We start from the raw sequence: 27,721 nt of genomic DNA, 5'->3' as shown, positions 1-27,721 counted from the left end.
ACTGTCTTCTGATACTCTAATGGGGCACAGCATCGGATTGGACCAGACAGGCATGTCCAACCTGCTGCTTACAGGCTAGAAGAGGCTATAGAAGACTGTACCTACCTTGCTTTTGGTTTTGCTTTTAGGGAATGCGGGGACTAGGGGTTAGGGAACTGAGATGTTTCTAGAGGAAACGGGGTAAGAAAAAGAGGAAAGCAGGCCGAGGAGAAGAAGACAGAACCCTGATGTGCATTCAAGTCTCTTAATGTTTCCAGAAAAGAGAGAGAGAGTGTGTGTGTCTGTGTGCGCGTGTGCACCTCTCTCTCTCTCTCTCTCTCTCTCTCTCTCTCTCTCTCTCTCTCTCTTTCTCCCCCTCTCTCTCCCTCTCCCTCTCCCTCCCTCTCTGTGCTTGCACATGTGAGTATGTGTTTGTCTCTCTTTCTGAGTGTGTGTGCATATGCCTGCTTGTGTTCAAACATGCATGTTCTTGAGACTGTGGACAACTTTGGGTACTATCCATTTCCTTGGGAACAGTGTGTCACTGGCTTGGAGCTCACTAATTAGGCTAGAATAAGTGCCCGGGAAATGCCTGGAATCCTCTGTCTCCCTGACCCTAATACTGGGATTGTTTTTCTTCTCCAGATAACTGCACAATCTCCCCCTTCCCTTTCCTCCATCCAAACCCTCTCATTTTTACCCCTCCTTGCTCTCTTTCAAATGCATGGCCTCTTTTTTTTTTTTTAATTAATTGTTGCTATGCACACGTATGCATATGTCTACACATAAAGTCCTAAATATAACTCACTCAGTCCATATAATGTTACTTGTATATATGTTACTTCTAGATCATTTGGTATTGAATAGCAAATTGGTGTCTTTGAAGACAATTTCTCAAATTCTAAGCATTCCCTAGTTGCCTGAAGTTCTTTGTATAGAGCTGAGTCCTTGTGGCCTTTCCTCTGTCCACTTTGTCATGTCTATTGTTTCCCTTGTTTCCCTTGTTCAGCTCATGTTTGGGAAGTCACATTGATGATATTTTATGGGTATAGCTTCTGACAGTACTAAGAGACAGTCTCACAGTAAACTCCCTCATCCTCTGGGAGTTTCCTGTGAGACTGTCTCTTAGTACTGTCAGAAAACAAGATTGTGGTTACTCTTGGTTGGGTAGGTATGGGTACTACCTGGACACAGGGTCATGAGGAGGAGGTCTTTGGGGTCTGGTTGGGTTTTGTTGGTCACATGGTCGATACATTTAAGAAAATCCACTCACATTTGAGCCATGGGCTTGTGTTCTGCCTATTTTGGGAGAGTCTGATGCTTAGAGAATGCGGTGTGCGTGTTAGAATGAAATGGCTTTCCCATGCTTGCTCCACCAGTGGGTCTCCTGCCCAGTGGGATGAATGTGCCGAGCCCAGCAAGCTGGAGATGAGAATGTGGCAGCTCCCAGGGCAGGCTGTCCAGCATGCTGTCCGTCTCTACCAGGGCTGACTCACCTGCCACCTTGGAGTTGTATGCTACACCGACTCCACAGATATTGTTGCTGGCTGCAGCAGAAACTTCACCGGCACACCTAGTTCCATGGCTGTGGGGAAAATAGAGACAAGTCAGACACATGGTCAAAAGGGTTTATAGGGGATTTCTTCAATCCTGTCTGCAGGGAGCAACTTGGTGTTTAAAGAGTAAGCTGTACTTGAGCCCCTCCCCCAATGACCCATCCAATTATCTGTCTGTCAAACCCCCAGTTCCCTTCTATCCTCCCTTCTCTCCAGTGGCCTTCCTGACCCTGGGTTGTCTCTATGATAAAGAGGTTTCTGAGAATACTTTTAACTGCAACCACTGGTCTTTACTTTAAAATTTGGAGCATCTTCCAGTGGAAAACACAGGTTTTCTTAAAAATGAAACACACTATAAAATAGGTGTGTGCTGGCCTGTGGGTGGCCATCTCGATCTTTTGGAAGCACTAGGATTCCGGAAGGGCAGGTATCATTGCCTTTATCTGTGCATCCACTGGTGGTCCTACTAAGCGTCATTGGGTAGTTCCAATCCAACGGTCATACAGATGGCCCAGGGTCACCAAACAAAATCAAAAGCCATGAGTTTGGTAAAGGGACTCCTAGTAAAGGGGAGTTGTTGATAGAGATCAGAGGGAGATAAGAGGAGGTGTGGGGAGAGAATAATCAGAATATATCATATATATGTGTGGAATTATCAAAAAGTTAATCAAAACATATTCAAAGATAGATCCCCTCATATACTTTTAGTTTTGTGAAATTACAAATAATATATTTATTAAAATCATTTATGATATAAATTATAAATGTATTATTATATGTATATATAGTATCCATGAGCATATTTAGGTAGATCTATATATTCATTACATATTTGATATATATTATATATACACATAGCTTCTTTCTTTGAGTGAAAGTAAATCCTGCCCCTACCTGTGCTTAAAATTCCCTTTACAACAGAATGAAGTTTTCATTGTGAACCCATGAGGCCTGTGGGCTCTGCAGTGGTGATCCTTTTGTTAAAAGATAGAGAGCTATGAAAACCTCCAGTGCTGAGCAAAGATTTCATCAACACATCATGGGCTTTTTGTAAAGCACAGTTGAGACTTGTAAGATGGCGCATAGATATGTTTTAACTCAGGGAAGTTTATCATGATACTACTTTCACAGCTACCAAAGCCAAATAAAATACCTGCCTTCCAAACCCATGGAAGCTCATGTATATGCATGTTACATCCTAAACCATATATACATTGGTTCACATATACTTCAAATGTACATATTTCAATATAGGTATAGCTATATACTTACAGTATTTCTTTTAAAGATTTCTTTGTTTTACTTTATGTGTATGAGGGACTGGCCCGTGCATGTGTCTATTCACTATGTACATTCTTGGTGACCATGGAGGTCAGAAGAGGGCATTGGATCCCCTGGAACTGGAGTTACAGATGGGTTATAAGCTGCCATGTGGGTGCTGAGAACTGAACCTACGTCCTTTGGAAGAGCAGCTAGTACTCTTAACTTTTGATCCATCTCTCCATACCAAACTTATTGATAATACGTGTAGTATATACATATATTTTCCTAAGTATTATATATTCAAGCATATACTTATATCAGATATATACCATACATCTCACACATATATTTCATATACATGCACACAAATTATGTTTCTAATATTTTACATATTTATTTGAATTAATATATAATACCACAGATATTTATGGGCTGTGGTGTAGTATTTTGATACAAGAATATGATGATACGCAATGTGCAATAATCAAATCAGAGTATGACTACTTCTTTCTCTTTGGATGCTTATTTCTTTGTGTTGGGAAACTTCGAGGTCTTCTCTTTCAGTTCTTTACAATATATATTACACATTATCGTGGACTGTAGTTTCCTTTCTATTCTGTGGACCACTAAGACTTTTCCTATGAAGTATATTTTAGTACTATTCATCCAGCCAGCTTCCGTGCCTCCTCTTCCTCATCCTCCCCAACTTCCAGTGACTAATATCCTTATTCCTATTCCTCTGACTTCAGATTTCTCACTTTCCACAACACACACGCACACACACACACACACACACAACACACACACACACACACACACACACACACACACACACACACACACACAACTTTATTGGAGTCTGATTAAGTTTGTCTAGGCCATAGGTGTCAAAGCTGAGTCCTTGAAGGAGTAGAAATCATTGCACCATGTATGAAAAGATGACCAGGTATCACTCATGCCAATGACAGGCCAGCTGTGAGACCAATGCCAGGACTCTTCCTTAAGGGAAAAGACCAGTTCTGCCTCACAGGGCTTGCTAAAGACTCTGGGAGATATGCCTGTGAGCTGGTTTGTACAGATGTTTTGGTTCCTTGAATTCTTTGAGGAGCGCATGTACCATGGGCTCCTCTGAGGCCACATGGGAAGGCAATTGCGTTGCTACCTTAGGAAGCACTGACAATGGGAAACAACAAACGGAGGTTCCCATAATCCTTCACTCAGGCAAAATTTTGAGATCTGGCTTCCTTGCTCTAAGTGATTAGATATTGGACAAGAGAGTGTCTTAGGGCCCTGCTTTGCCCTGGGTGGCTTCATATTACAAGCATTTGTGACTCCATTTTGAGTGCAAATGTAGAGGCAGGATGACTTGGCACCTTGGAGGACATGTAATCACACCTCTGACGCCACTCATGAGGCAGACTGATAACTTATCCCTAAAAACAGAAAGGGGGCTGCCCTATAAAAGTAGTTTGGGACCATAAGAACAAAACCATAGCAGAAAAATCCTGCCGTGAAGTTATTGAATATTATAGACCTCTGAGCTCCTTTAAGTCTACTTTTACTCTTTAATTCTGGATCTGTCTGTCTGTCTTATCTATCTATCTATCTATCTATCTATCTATCTATCTATCTATCTATCTATCTATCTATTTATCTATCATTTATCTGTCATCTATATCTATCTACCTTCATTATCATCATCTATTTCTATCAGCTATCATCTATTTCTATTATGTATGTATGTATGTATGTATGTATGTATGTATGTATCTATCTATCTATCTATCTATCTATCACCTCTCTCTATTTAACATCATCTATCTACTTATCTGCCATCTATCTATCCATCTGTCTTTCTACAGTGTGTGTCTATCTACCTACAGTGTGATGTGTATGTAGTATGTAATCTGAGAGTTAATATTAGTAATTAAGGTAGAATAAAAGAATCTGTGTGTGCAAATGACCAGTTATCAAAGGACATCAGGAAAATGTGGAAATGGCTGCCAAATAAATTAATGAGCATGTGAATTTGTTAGTCAGTAAATTCTGATACTGTGGAAAGCCACAAACTTGTCTATTTTTTTTTTTTTTGGACACAATGTGATCATGAAACAGATGTCTTCACGCTCCTGTACTTCAGGAAAATCTTCCTAAGTCTCTTTTCAGTTGGCCAATTTACTGTCTCAAGCACAAGGGGAAATACCTGCTGATTGGTTGGCTTCCTGATGAAGATCAATGTGGGCAAGCAGCACAGGGTATGGGTATGTTGCTTTGTCAAACTGAGTCATCTACCACATTCCTGGTCCATGACCTTAGCAATGTGACAGTCGTGCTCCTCCCAGGGGAGAGTCAAGTGTATTCTCTCCTACTCTCAGTCTGGACTGGTCTTGTGACTTGCTTTGATGAAAAGAAAGCGGTAGAAATGATATAAGCCCATGAGGACCAGGGTAGAATGTTGTAGTTTGAGTGTGAAATTTTCCCCACAAGCATGCAGATTAAACACTTGGTCTCCAGCTGGTGGCACTGTTTGGAAGAGCTGGGAAACCCTTAGGAGATGGAGCCTCTCTGGAGAAACTGAGTCACTGGGAACAGGCCCTGGAGCATTGTAGCTAACCCCACTTCCTGTTCACTCTCTGTTCATCAGTGTAGATGCAACATGGCCAGCCAGCCTCCTGCTCCTGCCGCCCTGTCCTGCCTACCTGCTGCCACGATGGATTACATCCTTCTAGAACTGTGAGTCAGCCTAAACCCTCTCTTCCTTACATTGCTTTTGTTGGCGTGTTTTCTCACAGCCACCAGAAAGAAACTACCACACAACTTGGTCAGCTTTTAAAAAACTGCTTACTGCGAGTGTGGATGTTAGAGATCTTATTGTTTAATTTACTCTTTCTTTGTTACTAATGAGATAATGCTAGTAATATGTTTCACATTTCATAGAAATTAAGTTAATGAATCAATTTTGAAATGACAGATAAAATTGCATGTACCCACTAGGTACAATGTGGTATTTTCAAGTCTGTGTATATTGTAGAATGAATGAATACATCTAGCTAATTAATAAGTACATGCCTGTGTTGAGCAATGATGCTTATTGCTTTAAGCTGCTGAATTCTGAGTGACTTGTTATGTGGCATTGCTATGGTAGTATATAACTGAAAGAAAATATGGGTGACGGGCTAGTGGGGCAAGTCAGGATTTTCTTTTCTTTTCTTTTCTTTTCTTTTCTTTTCTTTTCTTTTCTTTTCTTTTCTTTTCTTTTCTTTTCTTTTTTCAGGCAGGATTGGGGAAGGGCAAAGCCTTGCTGTGTAGCACAGGCTGGTCTGGAACGCACTCTGTAGTCCAGACTGGCCTTGATTCACATGAAAGCTCCTGTGTAGGCCTCCCAAATGTAGTAATTACAGATATAAATTCATCATGCACAGTCTCAAAGAATCTATTTCTGAATATCCCGAGGGCATATATAACACATAGTATAATAGTATAATAGTCTGGATGCCTGTAGTGACACTTTTCCCCTCATTGGTGCAGACTATAGGCTTGGGACCATGCTCAAAATGCTATATAAGTTATCATATTTGGCCCTCAAATGGTCTACTATCCTCTCCACTTTGGATAGAGAGGCATAGAACCATTGAGTCACTTCTCAGTTAAGAGGCACAACCACAGTTCAATTCAAGTTGCTGCTTCTGAGTTTCTTTGACTTTACCCTTGCCTCATTACCATCTACTCTCCAACTCCGAGAAGCATGCAGAAGAAAGCAGGCTGCTTCATTTTATTTATCAACTTGGCTGGGCCACAGAACATGTGCATATTTTAATTTATGAACTATGTTAGGCATTACAAGAGCTTTGATAAATAACATAACGTCTTTTATGTGGTCACCACACAAGCCTATAAAAGCTAAGCTATGATGGGAGCTTTTTCCAATGTCCTTTCTTCTTTACCTCTTTGGAGAGTCATGATTTGACTACTTTCAATGTTGGGCAATAGTCTGCTTATAATACCTTGTAAATTATTTACCCATGAGAGGTATACTGTAGAGACAATCTCTTATAAGCAACACCTGCCAATAAAAAAGTCTATGGCTGATGAGCTGAGGTAGAAAAATAGGAGGCTGGACATCCAGCAGGGATGGAGAGAACTGTGGGAAATAGCCAGAGGGTCACCTGAACCATGGAGAACCAACAGATAGCTGAACTCAGGGTGGAGTAAAGGGGGGACTTGCCCTAGGAACTCTAAATAGAGGGATGTAAGAAGACAAGAAGAGGAAAACAGCCATGTACTGAACTCAGGGTAGACTAAAGGGATAATAAGTTAAGAGTAAGTCAGTGAACAAGATGAAGATATGGCTTAGGCATTTATTAAATAATTAGTCTCAGAGTCATCATTCAGGGAGCAGGGACTGGGAGGAAAATGGATTTATCTTTTACAATATTTTTATTAATGATTTTCGTGAATATCATACATATTTTGAAAAGAAAAATTCTTATATACTGTTTTCTTATGCTCATGTGGGAGAGTTTTTCTGAGCTACTCACATAGGAATGAACATGGAAGGGGTGTAGTTATAAGCTGTCTTTTGCATGGCGGGAGTGTTTCTTATATTTAATAGCATCATCAATACTTGATGCTGTCAAACCTCAGAATTGTGCCTATGGCATTAGTGTGAAACAGCATCTTATTGATTCCTTTTGTTTTGTTTTCATTGTTATGAGCAAGGTATTTTCATATGCTTAATTCTCTCAGGGCTAGTCTTCTGTTAATTGCCTTGATACCTCTTTTTCTGTTGAGATATTCATCTTCTGTTAAAATTACAGCTTTTAAAAACACGAATATTGAGTTTTACTCCTTCTCTATAAAATTCGTTGCATATGCCTTTTAGTTTGTGGCTTGATGTTATTTACTATCATATATTTTGAAAAAAGTTAAATTTATTATATTAGATTTATCAATTTTTTTCCTTTATGGTTTAAAACAGTGGTTCTCCACCTGTAGGTCACTATCTCTTTGGGGGTAGGGAGTCACATATCAGATATCCTGCATCTCAAGTATTTACATTATGATTTATAACAATAGAAACCTTACAGTTGTGAAGTAGCAATGGAACAATTTTATGGTCGGGGGTCACCACAACATGAGAAAACTGTATTGAAGGGTCACAGCATTAGGAAGGCTGAGAACCACTGGTTTAGAGTCTTGTTTAAGACTGTGACCTGATGTCAGGATCATAGAGATATTTCTCACACCTGTTTCTCAGAGGCTCAGTCAATTTAAGACTCTATTTGTGTTCAGGATGGAGGGTGTATGTCTGGTTTTCCTCACACTAGTGGCTCCCACCACTTACTGAATACCACGGTACCATATTTCATTTTTATTGCAGTTCCTTTCATGTCAGGTTTCTTTTTTTGTGGGGGTCTCTGTGCTCTTTATGCTGTTTTAAATTTTTTTTAAAAAAATTATTACCTTATATGTGTATGTATGTGCTTGAATGTGTATGCATATATTATGTATGTGCAGAAACCTTTGGAGGTCAGAAGATGGTGTCAAATCTCTCAGAACTGGAGCTACAGATGGTTATGAGCCACCAACTGGGTGCTGGGAACTAAACTCTGTTCCTCTGCAAGAGCTCATATGGTCTTAACCACCGAGCCATCTCTACAGATATTTTGATATTTCTTTGATATTCCCTCCCTCCCTCCCTCCCTCCCTCCCTCTCTCTCCCTTCTCTCTCTCTCTTTCTTTCTTTCTTTCTTTCTTTCTTTCTTTCTTTCTTTCTTTCTTTCTTTCTTTCTTTCTTTCTTCTCTCTCTCTCTCTNTCTCTCTCTCTCTCTCTCTCTCTCTCTCTCTCTCTCTCTCTCTCTCTCTCTCGCTTTCCCATCTCGCTTTGCTTTTGTTGTTAATCTGGTCCTTCATTCTCTTTATCTCATTTCTTTATCACTTTTTATCTTCTCTTCTTCATGTTCTTCTATTCTTAGCTTTATGGTTTTCTATGTCAGCTTTAGGGTTGTCTATCTGGTTTTATTGTAAAATTCCACTGAAATGTCCATTGTTTGTAATTGCATTAAATCAGTAGATTAACCTGACATTTTCTGATTGTCCCATCCTCTTATCCATGAACTTAGTTTGTCACTCTACAAAGAGTGTCTTTGCTAGGTTTCATGATTTTCTTACATTTTTTTTCTGAGATTTACAATTATTTGATCATCTATGAGATATAACAGTGTTGAATAGAAGGGATGGTTGATAAAATCTTTATCTTGTCCCAACTGAAGAGAATATTATCAATGTTTCACCATTAAGAATATTTGCGCCAGGTGTGGTGGCGCACGCCTTTAATCCCAGCACTTGGGAGGCAGAGCCAGGCAGATTTCTGAGTTCGAGGCCAGCCTCGTCTACAGAGTGAGTTCCAGGACAGCCAGGGCTATACAGAGAGACCCTGTCTCGAAATTCAATTCAGTAAGCACCTCTCTTCCTTAAGCCACACTAGACAATATTTCATTTAGTGAATTTGTATTTCAAAGGTTGCATATTTTAAACACAATTGTTCTTTATTCTCCTGTTCATGGGCTTTTCTTTTGAGTTGAGGTAATACTTCTCCCATCATTTATTTTTCTTTTTATATTAATGTCACACCTATATATTTACCACTCTGAACAAACTGCATAATTTTTGACGACTGATCCATGAAATTAATTATACATGATATACTTATATCTTGGTTTTGAATTTTGTTGGCTGTGTTCCCTCCCCAGGCTTTGGGATTTTGGGTTGTAGAATTTTGATGTGATTTTTCCTGTTTTATTTCTTTTTTCCCCATTGGACCTATTGCCTGGTTATTGGTTTTATGATTTGCTTTCGTTGATTTCTGATTGCGAGTATCATATCTGGGCTCTGCGATGGGGTTCAAGGTTCTGGAAAATGGGGAGGAGTCAGATTTAGTCCCAAGGCAGCATGCAGCTTGGGACGTTTCTATGCAGCTTTGTTGTCCCCATTCTCCCTTTGTTCTGGCTCTCTGCACAGCCAGAGTTTCTCAGCAGCCATCTGCAGGCTTTTCACCCATGCCTTTGGAAATGGAAACCTCAGCATCGGGCATATAATAGCTTAAATGTAGAGAAAGTCCAACTAGCTTGACATGAGTCATGTTTGCTGAGTAAGTCCAGGCTTATGAGTATAGGTGAGAACGCATACAGTAGATGAGCTGGTGGTTAGGAGGACCCTGCAAAGCTGCTATGGTGAACCCTGGGGTCTGTTTTATTTTGTGGAGGTGAGGCAACCTCTCCATCTTTCTAAGACTTCATTTTTGCAGTTAATCCCATCTCCCATGCACAAGGCAACTTTGTGTTGAGCTCCTCTTTCCATCAGTGACACAAATATGGAAAGCTTAAGCTTGTGTTGTGTGTGATCTCCTTTTCTCCTTGGACATTCATATGAGAGAGTGGGTGTCTGAGTATATGAGGGGCGGGGCTGTCCACTTGCAGCTTCGTTAGGCGTTCTCCTACTTTGTGGAGGGGGTTTTGCCTTCACGTCTGGAGAAATCCCTTTACTGAAATTCGCAAGGACGTGTCTCCACTGAGGGAGTGCCTACAGGCTCTGCTACGTATCTCCATTGCCCAAGGCAAACCTTCAAGGCAAGAACATTAATTCATTCTATGCCAGGGAAACTGATATAGGCACCACCAATGCCTCACTAAACATTTTGTAGGATATCATATTTGTCTGTCATAGTTGGGTACATTTCTTCTCTCTTGAGAGAAGGGTTATTGTCCACTTGAAGACCATAAAAGCCATGTGTGAACATGCACAAAATTAGCTTTCAAAGCAGATATAATTATGCAAATGTACAGGTATTTTACAATCTTTATAATTTTCTTCCCAACCCTTGAGTTTGTCTTACGTCTATTTCCTTAGCTGAAGGAGCAACATACACGAGAGACATTTATGAAGTCTAGGTAGAGGACTAGACTGGTATTTGCTCAAGAAGTATAAATGACTAAGAACATGATACTCTGCAGGGTGTTGCTAAGCTCTGGCTTGGATATAGAACAAACTCTAGGATAATTTTCACCTAGGTGGTCATCTCAGTGCTCACATGAACACAGAAGGTTGATCAGTGTCTTTGAAAATGCTTTGAATGTTATTATACAGGAGGCGACTTTAAATGAGTTCATTAAGACATAAGAGAAAGATGTTTATCGCTTCCTAAGCTGTTAAGTCTCGCCAGGGTAAAGTATGAGTTTGCACTGACGTGGCAGGAGCAAGCCAGAGAGGGACATTTCCCTTCCATGTACCTCCATCACCTGTTGCATAGGGTTCTTTAAAATGAAATATGGCATTTAATAAGGAAAAACCACAATATGAAAATCTTTCATATTTGAAGGTTTAACTATATTATCAGTCAAATTAGCTCCCATAGACAAGAGTGGTTCTCAGCCTACATCTGCCTTCCCCCTCCCTGGACTTTGGCTGTTTGGGAGTAATAAATATCTTCACTCTTCCTGAATTTATAGCAAACTTTTTATCGCCAGGCATTGTGTCTAGTCCAAAATTTCTTCCTCTTTAGGGCTTAATAGATGGAATTCACAGCATCCTTTCTGTCCCATAAATATCACCAATGTCAGGGATGACACTTCTGTGGCAAGTACCTGTCAAAGACATGCTATGCAAGAGGGGGTTTTTATGGACAACAGCACAGTAATGGAGTTCAGATCCATGACATATGACCGGATAGTCTCTTAAAGCTGAGTGAGGTGCGAGAGTACTGACCAAACGTGTGCTGCAAACCTTGTGAGTAGCAGGCAGCTCTAAAAACAGACAGCTGTCAAGGCCACTCAACAGTGTGCCCGAAAAGGTAGGCTACCCTTCCAGCAACCAGCTAATCAGTGTTGACTGAATGCCAGCCAGGAAAAGAACCACTGTTAGGATTCCGAGGCCTCCCAGCAAGTCAATTATATCTGCTGCGCACATTATTGGTGCCTGTTAAATATGTAATATTTCCTTCCTTTCCTGTAATTTGGATTATCATTTTGTTGGGCCAAAATGTCATTCTCTGATTGCAAGCTAGGAGAAAATTATACTTTGTGAAATTTTCAACTGTGTTTCAGAAGTATCTCTGGAGCTCTAATATTGCATATAGTTACTGAGTGGTCCACAACCACTCAATAACTATGAATATACTACAAAGTGCAGTCAAGCACAGACAGGGCATATTGAAAGCAGTGCTTGCATAGGTATGAAGCATGTTTTCATGAACAGTCCTTGGCTTGGTGTTTTAAATATATTCTATTGGAAATGCATACTAGAAGAAAAACAGATTAGCCAGTAAGAACAGGTGCCATAATGAGATGCTTTAAAATGCTCAGGAAAACCCAGGGGGAAGCAGCATGTGGCTCTTGAATTTGGTTTCCCATTCAAGGAATACATTTCAGTCACTTGTTTGAAGGTGCTCTGTTGTATTTTATTCTTTCCCCAGTAATGGGATCTTGGGATAGATGGCTACTGCCACTGCCACTGCTGAAGCCTGTGCAGCGACTGCCCCTGGGCTCTAACTAGCCTCTCCAGCAGGCAGCATGGCTAGAATCAATAGCAGCAGGCTTCCTCTGGGTCAGCAGACGGCAACTTGATTGCAGACTTAGTGCATGCTGATATGAGCATTGCTTAAGAGACCATAGAGTCTGGGTGGGTGTGTAGCACCACATTTGATGTGCATGTCCAGAAAAAGTCACCCGAGGAGGCAGTGCCATGGCCCTGTGTTGGTGCAGCTGGCAGGAGGCTCTGGCAGAACAACAACAGATCTTGTGCTGGCCCAGAGTAGGTGCTAAACTCAAGGTTCCTGTGTCTCTTGGTGACAACATTCTTTGGGTGAGATGGGATAGGGACCCTTGTCTGTGACCCTCAGTCAGTTTCTCACCCAGCCACAGTCTGTTCTCTTCTTTCCCTTAGCAACCCAGTCTCTTCTCCTTCATAAACTCTTTTTAGGATGCTGTTCCCTGCACTATTTCTGATGTCTGAACCATATGTCCAGGGTACTTCTCAAATGCATTTTGTATCTCTCTCTTTCTTACATCTTCTTTGTTTTTCCAACTCTACCTATTTGCCCTCACCACTCATTCACTGTGCCACCTTGTACAAATGGCATAGGCTATATGCTTGGGGATCATGCTGATGATTAAGAGTATCGGGATAAATAGATTAATGCACACAAGGTATTAAAATGATGGTGCCTTAGAGATAGTAAGATTGGCTCAATGTATATTAGCATGTTGTGTAATGTTAGCCTTGGAGCCAGTTATAATGATTAAGGTGTGAGCTTCCTCCTCACACGATCTGGCGATCTCCTAAGAAGCTTGCCTAGCAGAACTAGTGCTTTCGTGAATATTGAACTTAACTTCCACGTCCATTCATTGCTTATTTCAACGTCCCCTGCATTTCAAGCTTATTTCTCATTTTAATGTTATGGGCTGGGTCAGGAAATGTCCTCAATAGACTTATGTGTTGAAGGCTTGGTAGCCAGCTGGAATCTTTTTGGGGGAGGTGGGGGTCTAGCTGGAGGAGTAAAATTGACACTGAGGGGCTAGATTTGCCCTGGCTTTGTCTTGTCTCTCTGCTTCCTGTCAGTCATAAGGTGAGCTGCTTTTGCTCCACCATACTTCCAACACCACGATAGTCTGCCTTTCCCAGTGCCAAGGATAGAGCCAAGATGATCATGGATAGAAATCCCTGATCCCCAAGAGCCCAAAGAAAACTTTCTACTTTAAATTTTTTTCCCTTAGTTGTTTGAGAGAATGATAAATATCGGATGCATACTAGAATAGAAATGGTGTACAAATACAGAGCAAGCTTCTACGTTTTCAGCTCTCAGCTTTGATGATGATTAACCCACGACAGGTTTCATTCCCTCAACACTCAACCCATCCTCCAACTCCTGCCTTAAGTTATAGTAAGTCATACTGAAGATGATACTAATCACAGTGCCCTCTCATTCTGCAGGAAACTCTTAGGAACATTTCCTACACGTGGAAGAAAGACTATTTCATGCCAGGCCAGTGCCAGCATTCTGGGCCAAGGTTCTCCCAGTGTGGTATGCTTGTCGTACTGCCTCGTACCATTAGTTATAATCTCTCTTGTTTGTGATTCCATGAGTTTAACCTGGCATCACCAGATCATTGCAATACGAGATGTAGTAGATGAAAGTATTCGAGAATGACTTGATAATTGGGGGAGAGGTATTTATTGCTCAGAGTGGATGGACATTCTGTCCTGAATCGTTGGTTTCCTAGGACACAAGCAGTCTGCTTGCCTGATTCACTAGGACTGTGTCTCTGGTAAACTTGTCACTTGGGAATTCTTACTCCTGACAGTGATGGATTTTTATTACACTAAACACTAATTAGATCTAATTAGAGGCTGTTAGCCTGTTTAAAATGGAACTTTCAAGAACAAGCTTGCAAATGAAAATATTTAAGAGATAAGGCATTTCTAAGAGGATTTTTTTTTTGAGGAAGATTTCTACATGTATCACATGAGAAGATTTAGCTTGTAAAAACTGATCTTGCTATAACCCACAGACCCAGAGAAGCTAAGTAACAATGAGGGATTAAAGGGCGACTCCCTGGGAAAGGGAAATAGATTTCCCAGGTGGACTTGGGGTGGATTCAGATGGGAACAAGAGGGATGGGGAGATGGAGGGAGAGAATTCTGGAAGAGATGACTAGAATGGGTGATGTATTTCGGGGGTGAGGTAGAAACCCAGTTCAATCTAAACTCCATGGAATCTGCAAGGGGAATACTAACAAAGACTTCTAGGAACAGGGGACATTGAGCCTGAACTAGCTGTCCTCTGTAACCAGGCAAGGCCTCAGGTGGAGGGACTGGGACACCAACCCAGCCACATAACCTCTGATCTACAGCTTGTGCTGCCTGCAGGATGTGCTGGGGCTGGAGCCTAGCATAATTGTCATCAGAGAGACCAGAGAAATTTCATCTAGCAACTGATGGGAGCAGATGAAGAGTTCACAGCCAAATATTAGGCAGAGCTCCGGGAGTCCTGAAGAGTAAGGAGAGGAAGGGGTTGAACAGAGGGATCCGTGACAGCAAAATAACACAGCCTACTGAATCAACTGACTCAAGTGGGCTCAGAGAGATCAGGGACCCTTTATGGGTCTGACCTAGGGGCTCTGCATATATGTTATTGTTGCGTAGCTTGATGTTCTTGTGGGACTCCTCAGTGGTAGCGGGGGGGGGGGGAGGAGCTGTCTTAGACTCCCAAAAGATGCCTGCCTGCCTTTGGGATCCTTCTCCCCCCTACTGAGTTGCCCCATTCAGCTTTGATGTGAGACTATGTGCCTGTTCTTATTGTAGTTTTTTTATGTTGTATTTGGTTGATATCTCTGGGAGGTTTGCTCTTTTCTGAGGAGAGGGGAAAGAGAAGGTAGAGGGGAGAGACTAGGAGGTGGGGAGAGAGGGGGGAAATTGCAGTTGGGATATAATATATGGGAGAAGAAGAAATTTTAAAAAAAGAAAAATAAAGAAGATTTGGACTGGAGGTGACCGTGTTTATATTCAGGAAAAACTTCTCTATCTGCTTGGGCCAGTACATTTTTTCTTGGAGAAATCCAAAACCATAAAATTCTGATATTACTCATGTGCAGCTAATCATGAAAGCAAGATATTTACCTAAAGAAAAAAAAAAAGAAGTCACATTTATGTGTTTAGTAGCAAAACAGCATGGAGAAAGATGGTACCTTCATATGTAGTCTGTAGTTCAAGTTTCTGTCAATCACACGTCTGTGGAGAGGACTACCACGGCTGTTATGATGTTACAGCAGAAGTAGTCTTAAAGATATGTCAACACAGACCCACTGGGAATTACTGGAAATGAGCTGGGTGTGGTGGTGCATGCCTTTAATCTTAGCACTAGGGGGCAGAGGCAGGTAGAATGAGTTTGAGGCTAGCCTGGTCTACATAGTGAGCTCTGTGATAGCCAAAGTTACATAGTGAGACCCTGTCTCAAAATAACAAAAGAGTTTCTCTGGAATAGCTTTAGTAGAACAAGCGGACTCTTAAATCACTGTATGGTAACGTGATAAAAGCTTTCTAGTTTCTGTTATCTTATCTGTAAAAGGTTGGATTGGAAAACAATTTCTATTTCAAGAGAACAAGATAATCAAAAGATAATTCTTGAGGGCCATTGCAATACTGGAAATCCAAGAGTTTAGAAATGAAGCCACCGTGAAGAAGGCCACACATCACAGTGCACAGTGTTGGTATATGACTTTGCTGGTGACACCCAAGCCCTAAACAGAGCAAAATAAACTCCAGAGGTTAAGAGCAAGATGCTCTCAAGATTCAGTTTACCTGTTGAACCAGTCATCTGTGTATCGAGGGTATGGATAGGGGTCATTGCTGCTGAAGTCATAACTCGCATCAGCGTTCTGAAAGACACAAGGTATCTCAGGTCAGTAAAGCTGCAAACGTGTAAGGCGGGCTGATGCTCTGAACATACCATCCTATCTCCTCTCGGGAGGGGGTGCTAGTGCTCTGCATTACTGCATTTTGCACATGTTTTTATTTATAATAATTGCATATTACAAGGACAGGCATTTGCAAAATTGTGACAGAGCTAGGGGGTCTCCCTATTTCAAGCCTTAAAAGGCTTGACGAATGGAACCCTGTGTTCTTCAGGTCTAGCTTCATTTTAAGTTGGGGTGACTCTGTGTGTTAGGAAGCTTCACTTAGAATCCCAGGCTTAGCCTAAGCGTCTTTGATACGTTTGCTCACTGGTGGCCAGACTGCTTTATTTCTTGGATCACGCGTGAGGCAGTGTTTAGTGTTTAAGTCCTGCTTTCTGCTGAAGGCTCCTTTTCATAAGGCGACTTCAGAACTGGCTCATGTAAGTCTCATCTCCTTTCCTCTCAATGTGCTAACCTTTTTCTTGTCCCCCACAGTGAGCACAGTCAATCTTGTTTATTGTCTTTCTAACGACCATGAATAGTTCAATGTATGTCAGAGACATAGATAAGGATGACAACTCGGTGCTGTCATCCCTGCCCTTATGCCTCTTAGAGCCTAGTTGGAGGAACAAACATCCATCGACTGGATGTTGTTGAACAACTAAACATGTAATTGTACATTTTCATAGTCATGTGCTCTTGTACCCTATGAGAGTTAGGGGTGTGAAATTCTGTCTTCCTGTAACTTCTCTTTTCCACTGTGAGACGTTTGCCACATCAACTAATCCAGACTCTATTCAGTCATTTCTACGTGATTTTATACTGTTCTTAGGTTTCTATTTAGTTTGTTTTTGCTCTTGGCCTATGCTGAAAGATGCCTACTCTTACTGAGTGAATAATCTAGGCCTTCCCCATTGCCTTCCCTGCCTTCCCAGGAAGGCTGGTCTGTGGAAATTCTTTTCTCTATTGTTTCTTCTTTGTTGAGTTTTGTAAGGAAAACTCCAGAAGGCTTCTTGATTCACACTTGGTTAGGAAAGAGATCTTCCTTCCATCTTCAGTGTTTCCTTGATTCCATAGTCCTGAGACATTTTAAGAGCTTTTATGTGCTCCTTTATGAGGTAAAAATACTTTGGTATGTGACACACTCTAACTTGAAAAGCTAATGTCTCCTTGTTGTCATGCTTTGGGCAGGATATTGACTAATTCCAGTTATTTTTATTTGACTTGTTGGGTGACAAAGAGATGCTAACCACCACTGTTTGTAGTGATCTGAACTGTAGTATAGGTTGAGCACCCAGAATCTCCAACTGTGAAATATGTAATTCCAACATAGGAAACTATTTGCAACCTGGGGAGATGTCAGAAGTAGAAGTAAATTCCACATCTTACCTTGTGCTTAGTATAGATATACTATGAATATTATATCAAAATATCTTACGATAAAATTTCAAGGTATGTATAAAACTTAAGTGATTTACTTGCGTACACTTGGGTCCCATCCCCCAAATATCTCATATGTATGTAACTATTCTTAAGTAAAAAATTATCAATCCCAAATACCGTGGTCTCATGGATTTCAAATGAGGGATACTCAAAGTGTTTAAAGTATCCTCAAACTTGGTCTTTTAAGTGCTTATCCCTCCTCCTCTCCCAGAATCTAGGTCATTATCTGATGGTTAATCTCCATTGTCAACTTGAATGGATTAAGAGTTTCCTAGGAAATATGTATATAGCTGTCTTTATTAGGGCATTTCCAAAGACATTTAGTTGAGGATGGGCTTTGGCTAAGGGTTCTGGGCTGGGTAAAAAAGAGAAAAGGGGAAAATAAACTGATTAGCATCCTTTGTGTCCCTCTGCTTCTTGACTGTAGTGTGACCAGATGTCTCATGAACCCACTGTCACAACGAGCCACAGTCACCAGCATACCTTCATCACCACAATGGACGGTTCCTCCAGACTGTAACCCCCCAACAACCCCTTCTTCCTTATGTTGCTTCTATTCCAGTAATGAGAAAAGTGACTAACATGTCATCCACCTCCAGGTCTTCCGCGGAGGTCCCCGACAGCACTGCCTCAGTGATGATTAAGTCCCCAGGCTCTGTGCCCCACTTGCAGCCAAAATCAGGCTCAGATCCCACAGAGCCTTCATTCACCCACAAAGACTCAGTCTGGTCGACCTTCTTTGTCTCCAGGGCAACCTGCCTTTTAGATTTGACATTTCTCCCCCTGGAGTTTCTGTGAGGTATTTCCATTTCTTCTTCTTCTTCTTCTTCTTCTTCTTCTTCTTCTTCTTCTTCTTCTTCTTCTTCTTCTTCTTCTTCTTCTTCTTCTTCTTCTTCTTCTTCTTCTNCCTCCTCCTCCTCCTCCTCCTCCTCCTCCTCTTCTTCTTCTTCTTCTTCTTCTTCTTCTTCTTCTTTTAAAAAAAGAAAGTTATTTTGAAATAATTTGTCTTCCTAAAGTATGTTGTTATTCTTAACCTTCTCTGAAGTTTTCAGAGATTGAGCACTCTTAGGTGGAGAAAGTAGGACTAGGCAGGAATACTGAAACATATCTATATATAATCTAAATATATAAATATGTATTAATACATTTATTATATAAGATAATATTTATAAAATGTATAAATATATATTTATAAAACTATAAAAATAAATATACATGTAATTTTTTCTTTTCTTTTGGGCTTCAGAGTTGAGATTGAGACTTAAGTAATATATCTTGAAACACATTTACTAAGTCTGGTTGGTTTCTCCGTAGAAGTGATCAAGATTTTATGGTCTAGAGTGAGCTGGCCACAACACTCAGCATAAGTCGCACTCGTGAGGTCCTTGGAGGGAGCCCCAAGGGCTGCCTCTTTTCTTACGAGCTTGGGGGAATGGGTGCAGGCTAGAATGGGAACTTGACCTAGGTCTTGGCTCATTCCATCACAGGGGCATGGATTACAGATCAGAAAAGTTTCTGCGAGGCACCTCATCTTATATTCCCATGGTAGCTCTACCCTGCACCTCACTGACTCTCCATCTCAGAAAAAGAAATAGCAGAATATTCTGTGGGAGGTTGAGATTGGTGATGACCAGCTAGCTAGCAAGTTCTGGTGGTCAGGACATCGAGGACTCAGAGTTTGGGCAAGAGCTTCATGAACTGACAAGTGAGGTCCTCGGGAAAGACAGTGTTGAGGAAGGGGACCATGGCTTGATCTAGGACCACGATTCCTACCTTCTCCTCCTTAACCCTGTGTATGCTCAAGTGAGTTGACCTGCACAGCATGTGTGCAGATACCCATGGAGGCCAGAGGGCATCAGATCCCCCGGACCTAGAATTATAGGCACTTGGGGGCCTGATTTGGATGCTGGGGACCAAACTCTATTTTCTGTAAGAGCAGTAATCACTCCTGTGCCTGCTCCCTAAGTGACTGATTAGGTAAACTGTCTACTTTGGCACACACGTTGCAGTTATGTTTGGGGCTGAGGTCTCTTGGCTCCCATTCCAGGCACTGGAGAAGGTGCTGTTCTAAAAAAGGGTATGGATTAGAAGAAAGGCCTGAGAGATTTTGAAAAAAAAAAAAAAAAAGAAAAAAGAAACTAAAAAGCCTTGAACCCTGTGGATACTTTTATAAAAAGAAGAAAGACCCTGCCTTGTCTGGGGTCAGATTTGACTCCCAACACCAAAACAGATGGTGGTTTAACAAACCTGGTAATTTTATCGATTTTTATAATGAATTTGATGACTAATCCTTAGTTCCTTGAGTAAGAGTCCACACTGAACACTAAGGAAGGCAAATCATTGTTCTGCTTGACCTGTATATTTTCTGGCCCCCAAATCTAATGGTTTATAGGAAGAAAGAACACTTCCAAAGCAATACTTCCAAAGGTTCTGTTTATGCTTTTATAGGCAAATGGAATCATTGATCACTTGCACAACAATGTGTCTGCTATAAAATAATCTGTGTACCAGAAATTAAACTGGCCTTGAATTATATCGAACTTTCTCTATGGCAGCCATAGAAAATACTGAGAGGTTGTGAGGACTGTAGTCAGTTGAGTGCTCTGGCTAATTCAGGTCTAGCTAGATACTTATTTACATTCTTGAGACTTCTGTATAAAATACATTGTTATATTTCCTTGCCTTAGAAAAATATGAGCTGTTTGACTAATATAACTTAATCTTCCGTGATTCAGGCTGGTGGTGATTCAGCGGTCATTAAGAACTTGGATTGTCCTTGTGCCATCAAACAGGCGGGAAAGGTTGGGCTGAATCCAGGGTGACCTCAGGACTTCCCTACAAGCTATTTCTGGGAGAAACTTCTGAACTCAACTCTTGTTTTCTCTCTTCTTAAAGTTCACTGCAGGGAGTGGGAGACAAACACCTCTTGGATTTTCAGTAATTCAATAACCAAAGACCGAGTTTCTGAATATTTGAGTATGTAGGAAGTGAGACTTACTTTGCTCCTAGCTATAAAGTTCAATCATTAGAGTTCTAGTCAGTGTCTGCCCCCATACACCACACCCGCTGTGCAGAGGGTGAGTATGTGTCCCCAGTTATGACAGAACAAAGAGGCACTGATTTCCATGACCTCTTTCATTTCCTATAATTGGAGCTATGCTTGTGTGGTGCAGGCTGACCGAAGGCTCATTCCAGGTGATGGGGCCAGTGTCACTGTGAAGGCTGGGAGGAAGAAGGGGACTTGAGCTCAGGGGGCATCTATGCTCATTGATTTCACATTACAGTGAAGTTTCCGAAGCTCTTAAGGTTGAAGGTGGATCTGACATTGCCAGCCCACCCTCAAAGCTAGACAGACTTGAATGCCTCAGGGTCCAGAGAGGCCTTTGTAAGTCCCTTTAGCCTTCAGACAGTAGCCTGATGGAGATGGGAGAAGTGCCAGGTTCTAGACTGGGGTTGGCCTAGAAGGCTAACATGCAAGGACAGATGGCTTGCAGCTTGTTCTCTAACCTCTTACTGCCTCCCCTCACCCTGAAGAATGTTGTAACGTATTTAATATGAAAACATTTTTTGCACAGTGTAACAAATCGTTTTTATCTGCCCATTTGAAAATGTGACGGCCATTTATTTGGGTTTCATCGTCTTAATTACGTCATTCTTTAGGTCTTTAACTTCTTGGTGTCTGGACTGATGCCGTCTTGAGGCTTGGTTACAGTCACGGCTGCTTCTGCCTGCTTTGTGGGGACTACAGGGCCTGCCTTCTTCTCCCAGTACTGTTGTCAAGGTTCTTGCTGCCACATGCTCCTCTGCTCCAGGAGGTGGCCCATCAGCCAAGGAGTCAGAGCAGCACGGGGCCTTGCGTCTGGATGAGTGATATTATTCAAAGGCCCATTCCTTTAAGGTTAGCTTCTGCTAAAGTCCTTTCTTCACTGATCATAACAGATAACTGCACACACATAAAAGCAAATATTCAGGTATCCAAAATGTTTCCAGCGGTGCTGGTTTGAACAGCAATGCCCCTCACAGACTCATGTGTTTGAATGCTTGGCCACAGGTAGTGCCACCATTAGGATCTCTGCCTTGTTGAAGTAGGTGTGATCTTGCTGGAGGAAGTGTGTCATTGTGGAGGCGGGCTTTGAGGTTTTGTAAGCTCAAGTCAGGCCCAGGGATCCAGTCTCCTTTTGCTACCTGTGGATTAAGATGTAGAGCTCTTGGCTCCTCCAGCATCGTGTCTACCTGCACACTGGCATGCTTCCTGCCATGATGATAACGGACTAAACTTTCAAGAGTGTGAAACCCTGGGAATATTGCATGAGATTTCTAGAAAAAAACCTGTTATCCTGATGGGAAAGAACTTGGCAAATTTAAAACCAAAACTGTTGCCAAAGGTTAGTTACCAGTAAGGCCTACAGCTGTTTATCTTTTCTGTCTGTGAAGTGTTTCACTTCATAATTTTAAGCACTCCTCTTCCTCTTCCTCTTCCTCCTCCTCCTCCTCTTCCAATGTGGCCTACAGCATTAATTTTTTTTTTGTATGTACAATAGCTAACTCCCCTCCTTCATTTCAAATAATTTATTCACAATAAACCGGAGAATTAAGCAGTGGCTTAAGGCTTGCAAAGCCTCTCTTGGAAAGAGTTTGTGGGACCGTGACCCATGTTCGATGCCATTTGTGTTCCAGGGTTCTGATAGCCCACATTTTGAAGCCTTACAGGGATCGCGTCTTCCCGGGTAACCCCTTTCGCTAGGGAGCCTGCGCTCTCTAGGTATGGTGAAGCCGCTGAGAGGAGTCTGATACAAACAAATCTGACTTCATTGTGAGGCATTTGTGGCTTTACTCCTTTTAAGACTCATATCCACCAAGAAGGGTTGAGAGGCAGGTCGATGAGATCACACACCGGGGCCAGTTCACTGTTGGCTGAAGGCATCTGGGGGCTGGGCACCACCTCCATCTCCTTTTTTTTTTTCAGAAACAAGCAACCTGCTTGTTCTCAGGTGACTGTCCCAGAGAGAAGTCATGCAGAAGCCACTGCTCATGGGAGGTGGGTACATGGTACACATAGTGCCTGTGTGCAGGTCTCAGTAATATTCTTTTAAAAGAAATACCTTTTTTTGATAGCGAAACATGATATTTACCCCTATTTCTCCCTGCAGTTCCCCGTAAGACCACCAAAGGAGTGGTAACACAGTAGCAGTGTGACCATGCTAGGGTTGAGTATTAGTTGGCATGTGTAATCTGGACACCATGCTAGGGTTGAGTATTAGTTGGCATGTGTAATCTGGACACCATGCTANAGTTGGCATGTGTAATCTGGACACCATGCTAGGGTTGAGTATTAGTTGGCATGTGTAATCTGGACACCATGCTAGGGTTGAGTATTAGTTGGCATATGTAACCTGGACACCATGCTAGGGTTGAGTATTAGTTGGCATGTGTAACCTGGACACCATGCTAGGGTTGAGTATTAGTTGGCATGTGTAATCTGGACACCTGCTGATAGGATGGTACAGATCAGGGTTTGAGTCCCAACGAACAAATCTAAGGTTTAACCACAAAGCTGAGAAGGTAGTTTCTGAAACGAGGGCTCTGGTATACCGTTGAGCAAGACTCGCCTTGCCCGAGGAGCGATTGAGCTGCGAATGGGCTTGGTGGCACTTTAGGGAGAGGCCCTGTCACTTTCTCACCCACCTGCCCAGGAGAGCACCTTTTCAAATTGTTTGCTGTTTTGCAGTTCACCAACTGGCAAAGAGTGGTTGCTTCAGTCCCACACAAGCGCATGATGTATGCGCTGGAGTATCTATCAGACACAATAAGAAATAGGTCTTCATTGTTGTCGTTAGACAAGTCTGGACCTCAGAGGAATTAGACAGGAAGATAAGATGTCTCCAGTGAAATATAATACAAGATTTAAACAATGTCTCAGACAATAGGTGTGTGTGACTTGGGTATAGGGTGGCATGTGGTTAATTGTTAAGGCAATCCCAAGCTGCAGGCGTTCAGAATAAGAAATATCACTTTTGTCCCTTTGTTCTGGATTGCTACTTTCTCCGAAGGCATTTAACCAAATAATCCAGCTAGGAGCTGTGTAACAGCATTAGCTCAAATTGCATCGTGTTCATGGGCTAATGAAAGAGAAATGAGCTTCCCCAGATAGACTTTAAACCACAACCATATTGCCCCAGTGCAAAGCTCATCTATATGGAAACTGAGCAACAAAATAGCTCAGTCCATTAGAGCCTAAAGAATTTTGCTACTGCGCCTACTTGCATCAAATATGGTCATGGCTGAACGTTCCCAACTGTGTCTATTTTGATTTTCCTCAAATAAGTCTCCCACATGCGCTAGTTTAACGATAATGTGCAGCTCACTTTTGACTGAAGCCAGCATTAAAGGGATTTATGTCTATATTAAGCCTGGCTGTAAAACTTAATGAAATTTAACATTTCTCTGCCACTCCAAAAATTAAAAAAAAAAAAGAGGGTGCAGGGATGATGTTCAATCAGGGGTTTGTTTGCCATTTTCCTTCATGTGCTTGAGGTTTCCAAGGTCATTTATGCTCTCTTTCCCACAGTGCTTTCCCATGGTAGCCTTGACATCTCCTCTCATTATGTCTTGAAAATTCTAGTGACTTCTCTAGGTACGGACACAGACTCTAGATACTGAGATGGATCTAGCTATAATGATGTAGCCTAATACTGAGGACATATGAGTGCCAGTGTGCTTCAAGCCACGTCCTTGTGGCTGGACTTCTTGCATTTTCCAAAGCTGAGCAGGTCCTGTCTGTGGGACTGGATGCCACCCTGATCAGCAGGATTGGGAGAAGTGTCAAGCACTAAATCTAAGAGGAGATAATGATAATGATAGTAATGATAATAATTTCTAAAGGTTAGCACACAGTGTCCTAAACTAACAGTGTCTTTATTATTTTTAAAAGATTAGACGATTTTTTCCCCTTAGGTGTTTCTCTGAAGTCTGTGGTGCATATGTTGGTGGAAGGGTAGGCAGTTGTCAAAGAAATAGCCAAGGTATCCTTGAAGTCTCCTTATGATGACCACTGTCCATGGCTCCTTCCACTATTTCTGGAGCTCAGATGGCCAGTGGTGAGTGGTGCATATATCAGGATAGACTGAAGCTGGGTCCTTCACATACATTTGTGTGTGTGTGTGTGTGTGTGTGTGTGTGCTTGTGTTCCTTGGGTGTTGCCTGATTTGTGTGTGTGTGTGTGTGTGTGTGTTTGTGTGTAGAGGCAGGATCTCATCCCAATCCTCTCACTGTCCTGGAACTCACAAGTAGGCTAAATTGGCTGGCCAATAATCCCCGGAGTTCAGCTTGCTCCCACCTCCTCAGCACTGGGATCACAATCATATTCCACTGTACTGGCTTTCTTGTACATGGGCTCTGGGGATCGAACTCAGGTTTCTTGCTTGATTGGCGGTACTCTATACCACCTGAGCTCTCTCAGTTCTGCCGCACAAGCACGTGTTCCTGGGGATGACCTTGAGAAGCTGCAACTTCATCTTCCAAAGTCGATTCCAAGACAGGAGTTAGGACCCAGGTGCGGAAAAGTCTACAATTTTGTTTTCAGTAGTCATCACCTAGTGCTGAGCATAGCCTTTCAGATATGCCTATATTAAGTTTGGCTGTAAAACTTAAGGAAGTTTAGCTTTTCTCCAGCAACCCGGAACATTATTTACAGTCAGTGCTGTGTTTGAAATCTTTCCTTTTCTATATGTGGAGTGAAAGTCCTCGTGATATGAGCAGTTTCTATGAGGCTGCCAATCATGTAATTTTAATATTTGACAGCTATGACCTCTCTGTTAGCCTCTTTTGGTGTTTCTTAAGCAATCATATATTGGAATGAAATTTCCAATGTGTTGGTAAGAGTGTGTGTGTTTTAAGTGACCGGGGTCGTAAGGGTGATGCCCTGGCAAGTGGGATTAGTGCCCTTGTTTTCACCTCACCACAGGAGGATGGTCTAAGAAAGCACTAACAATGCAGACCAGGTCCTCACAGACACTGTGTGTGCTGGCCCCATGATTGTGGGCTTTTGGCATTCAGAACTACAAATTAACCTCTGTTGCTTATAAATGACTCAGTCTGAGCTAATTTGTTATAGCACAACAAAGAAATAAACAAAGAAACCTGGTTACTCTGTGTGTTTTAAATATTTAAAATATGACCTTAAAGGTCTTGAGTGTTTGTTGGTACAATGTGGTGCAATTTCTTTGAAAGGAAAATTGTTAGTATCTATCAAAATAAAAAATGAACTATTTGACCTAATGATCCTATCCCTAAGACTGTACTCTCAAAGTTCACTTATGTATTTGCATATATAACTATGTGAATTACATATTCAATTGCACATTACACATTTGAATTATTGAAGACATCTATTAGTGTAATATTAAAAGACTAAAAGTATCCCAAATAATCAATATTGTGGATGAGTTAAATCAAGTATAGTTCACTAAGATGTAAAACTCTGTCCCTCTGGCAAAAGATGAAGTACAAGACTTGCAATACGCTCTTTTATGAGAAATATTGTTAAGTAAGGATGGTAGTGTGCACAGTAGACTGTATAATGAGCTTTCATTTACATGGACGAGAGGCATATACTTTATAATAAGTTCATAAAATATCTAGACTGCATAGAATGCAAAGAAGCACAAAGGCAAAGCCTGGAGTGTTTTGCCTCTGCAGAGAGGCATGGTGTGGATTGGAATACATGGCTTTCATTGCATAACTTCCTAGTATAAACTCTGCTTGTCATAACAATAGCAGGTAATTCACAGATGTACTGTGTGCAACGGCTTCTCTTCACAATGCTCTTACTTACAAGGCACTCAACATCACTCATATGCTGTGAGCACACACTCTGAGGCACAGGGAACCTGACTGGTTGGCAGAGGTCACACAGAGGATGAGGGAGAGAGCAAGGACTGGGAGGGAGAAGTCCAGCTCCTGGGCCTCTTCTTTTTCCACTACAATCTTAATTTCTTCATGTTGGAATGAGAACCATTACTTTCTAGTGCACTGCTTAAAAGAGAAGAGTGAATCTCCACAAAATGAAAACAAAACAAAACAAAACAACAAAACAAAAACAAAAAACCAAAAACCAACTTAGTATCTTTACTCTACAGAGCAGCGACAGATCATTTTCTTTAAATCCAATTGTCATTCTGTTTAAATCTAAGCATATAAGTTGAGCTGATAAATTAACTTCCCTTACATTAACACATGCTTTACAAGAGCTGGGGATACATGTCTTTTCCTTTGCTAGGTCAATTTATTGTTCTTTAACAGCATGGTTTTTATTTAGTGAATTCTTTCATCTGAGGTTGAATACCTTTTGGGCCTACACGACAAGCAGGCTCCCACCAAGGAAGCTCTTTTGCTTTCTAAACTAGTTTCTTTGTTCTCTGTTGGTCATACCATTCTGTATGGAAGTAGGATTTCTTTAAATTAAATTTTGGAAGGGAGAGATGGCTCAGCATTTAATAGTAAGTACTTCTCTCGAAGAGGACCCGAGGTTGGTTGCCAACACCCATGTTGGTCAGTTCACAACCAACCTGTGTCTCCAGCTCCAGAGCTACTGAAAACCTCTTCTGGCCTCTGTGGATGACCACACTCACCTACAAAAAGTCTCACACAAATGTGCATGCATACACATAATTAAACCGGAAAAAAAAACTAAGGCTGAACTCTAGATGAGACAAATAATACTGGCAACTGAATGTTTCAGAAGGTGAAATCTTGGGCTCCCCTACTCTCCTTTTTCATTCTTGGAAGCTCTGCAGTATCAGCTCCTGGGTTCTTAAGCAGAGTTTGAAACTCATTGGCTGGGGCTGGAATTTCGTAAATTGCCATTGTAGTAGTTCTAGAATGTGCACTAGTGTGCATGTGACCTCTAGAATGTGCACTAACTAGTGTGCATGTGGCCTCTAGAATGTGCACTAACTAGTGTGCATGTGGCCTCTAGAATGTGCACTAATGTGCATGTGACCTCTAGAATGTGCCCTATCTAGTGTGCATGTG

General features: G+C 41.6%; 1 protein-coding gene across 1 annotated transcript in view; it reads right to left on the bottom strand.

The window, feature by feature from the left end:
• Pcsk2 (proprotein convertase subtilisin/kexin type 2) overlaps window positions 1-27,721 on the bottom strand; it is a 244,055-nt gene that overhangs the window by 40,418 nt on the left and 175,916 nt on the right. Inside the window, exons 6-7 of the mRNA XM_021192543.1 lie at window positions 16,152-16,228; window positions 1,476-1,564 (exon numbers count right to left, since the gene is read on the bottom strand). Coding sequence (XP_021048202.1) covers window positions 1,476-1,564; window positions 16,152-16,228 — 166 coding nt within the window. The remainder of the gene's footprint in view (window positions 1-1,475; window positions 1,565-16,151; window positions 16,229-27,721) is intronic.

Source organism: Mus pahari, chromosome 3 (genome assembly GCF_900095145.1).
Source record: "Mus pahari chromosome 3, PAHARI_EIJ_v1.1, whole genome shotgun sequence".
Lineage (NCBI taxonomy): Eukaryota > Metazoa > Chordata > Mammalia > Rodentia > Muridae > Mus > Mus pahari.
Note: the sequence above shows the minus strand (reverse complement) of the source record. Positions and strands in the feature narration are given on the sequence as shown.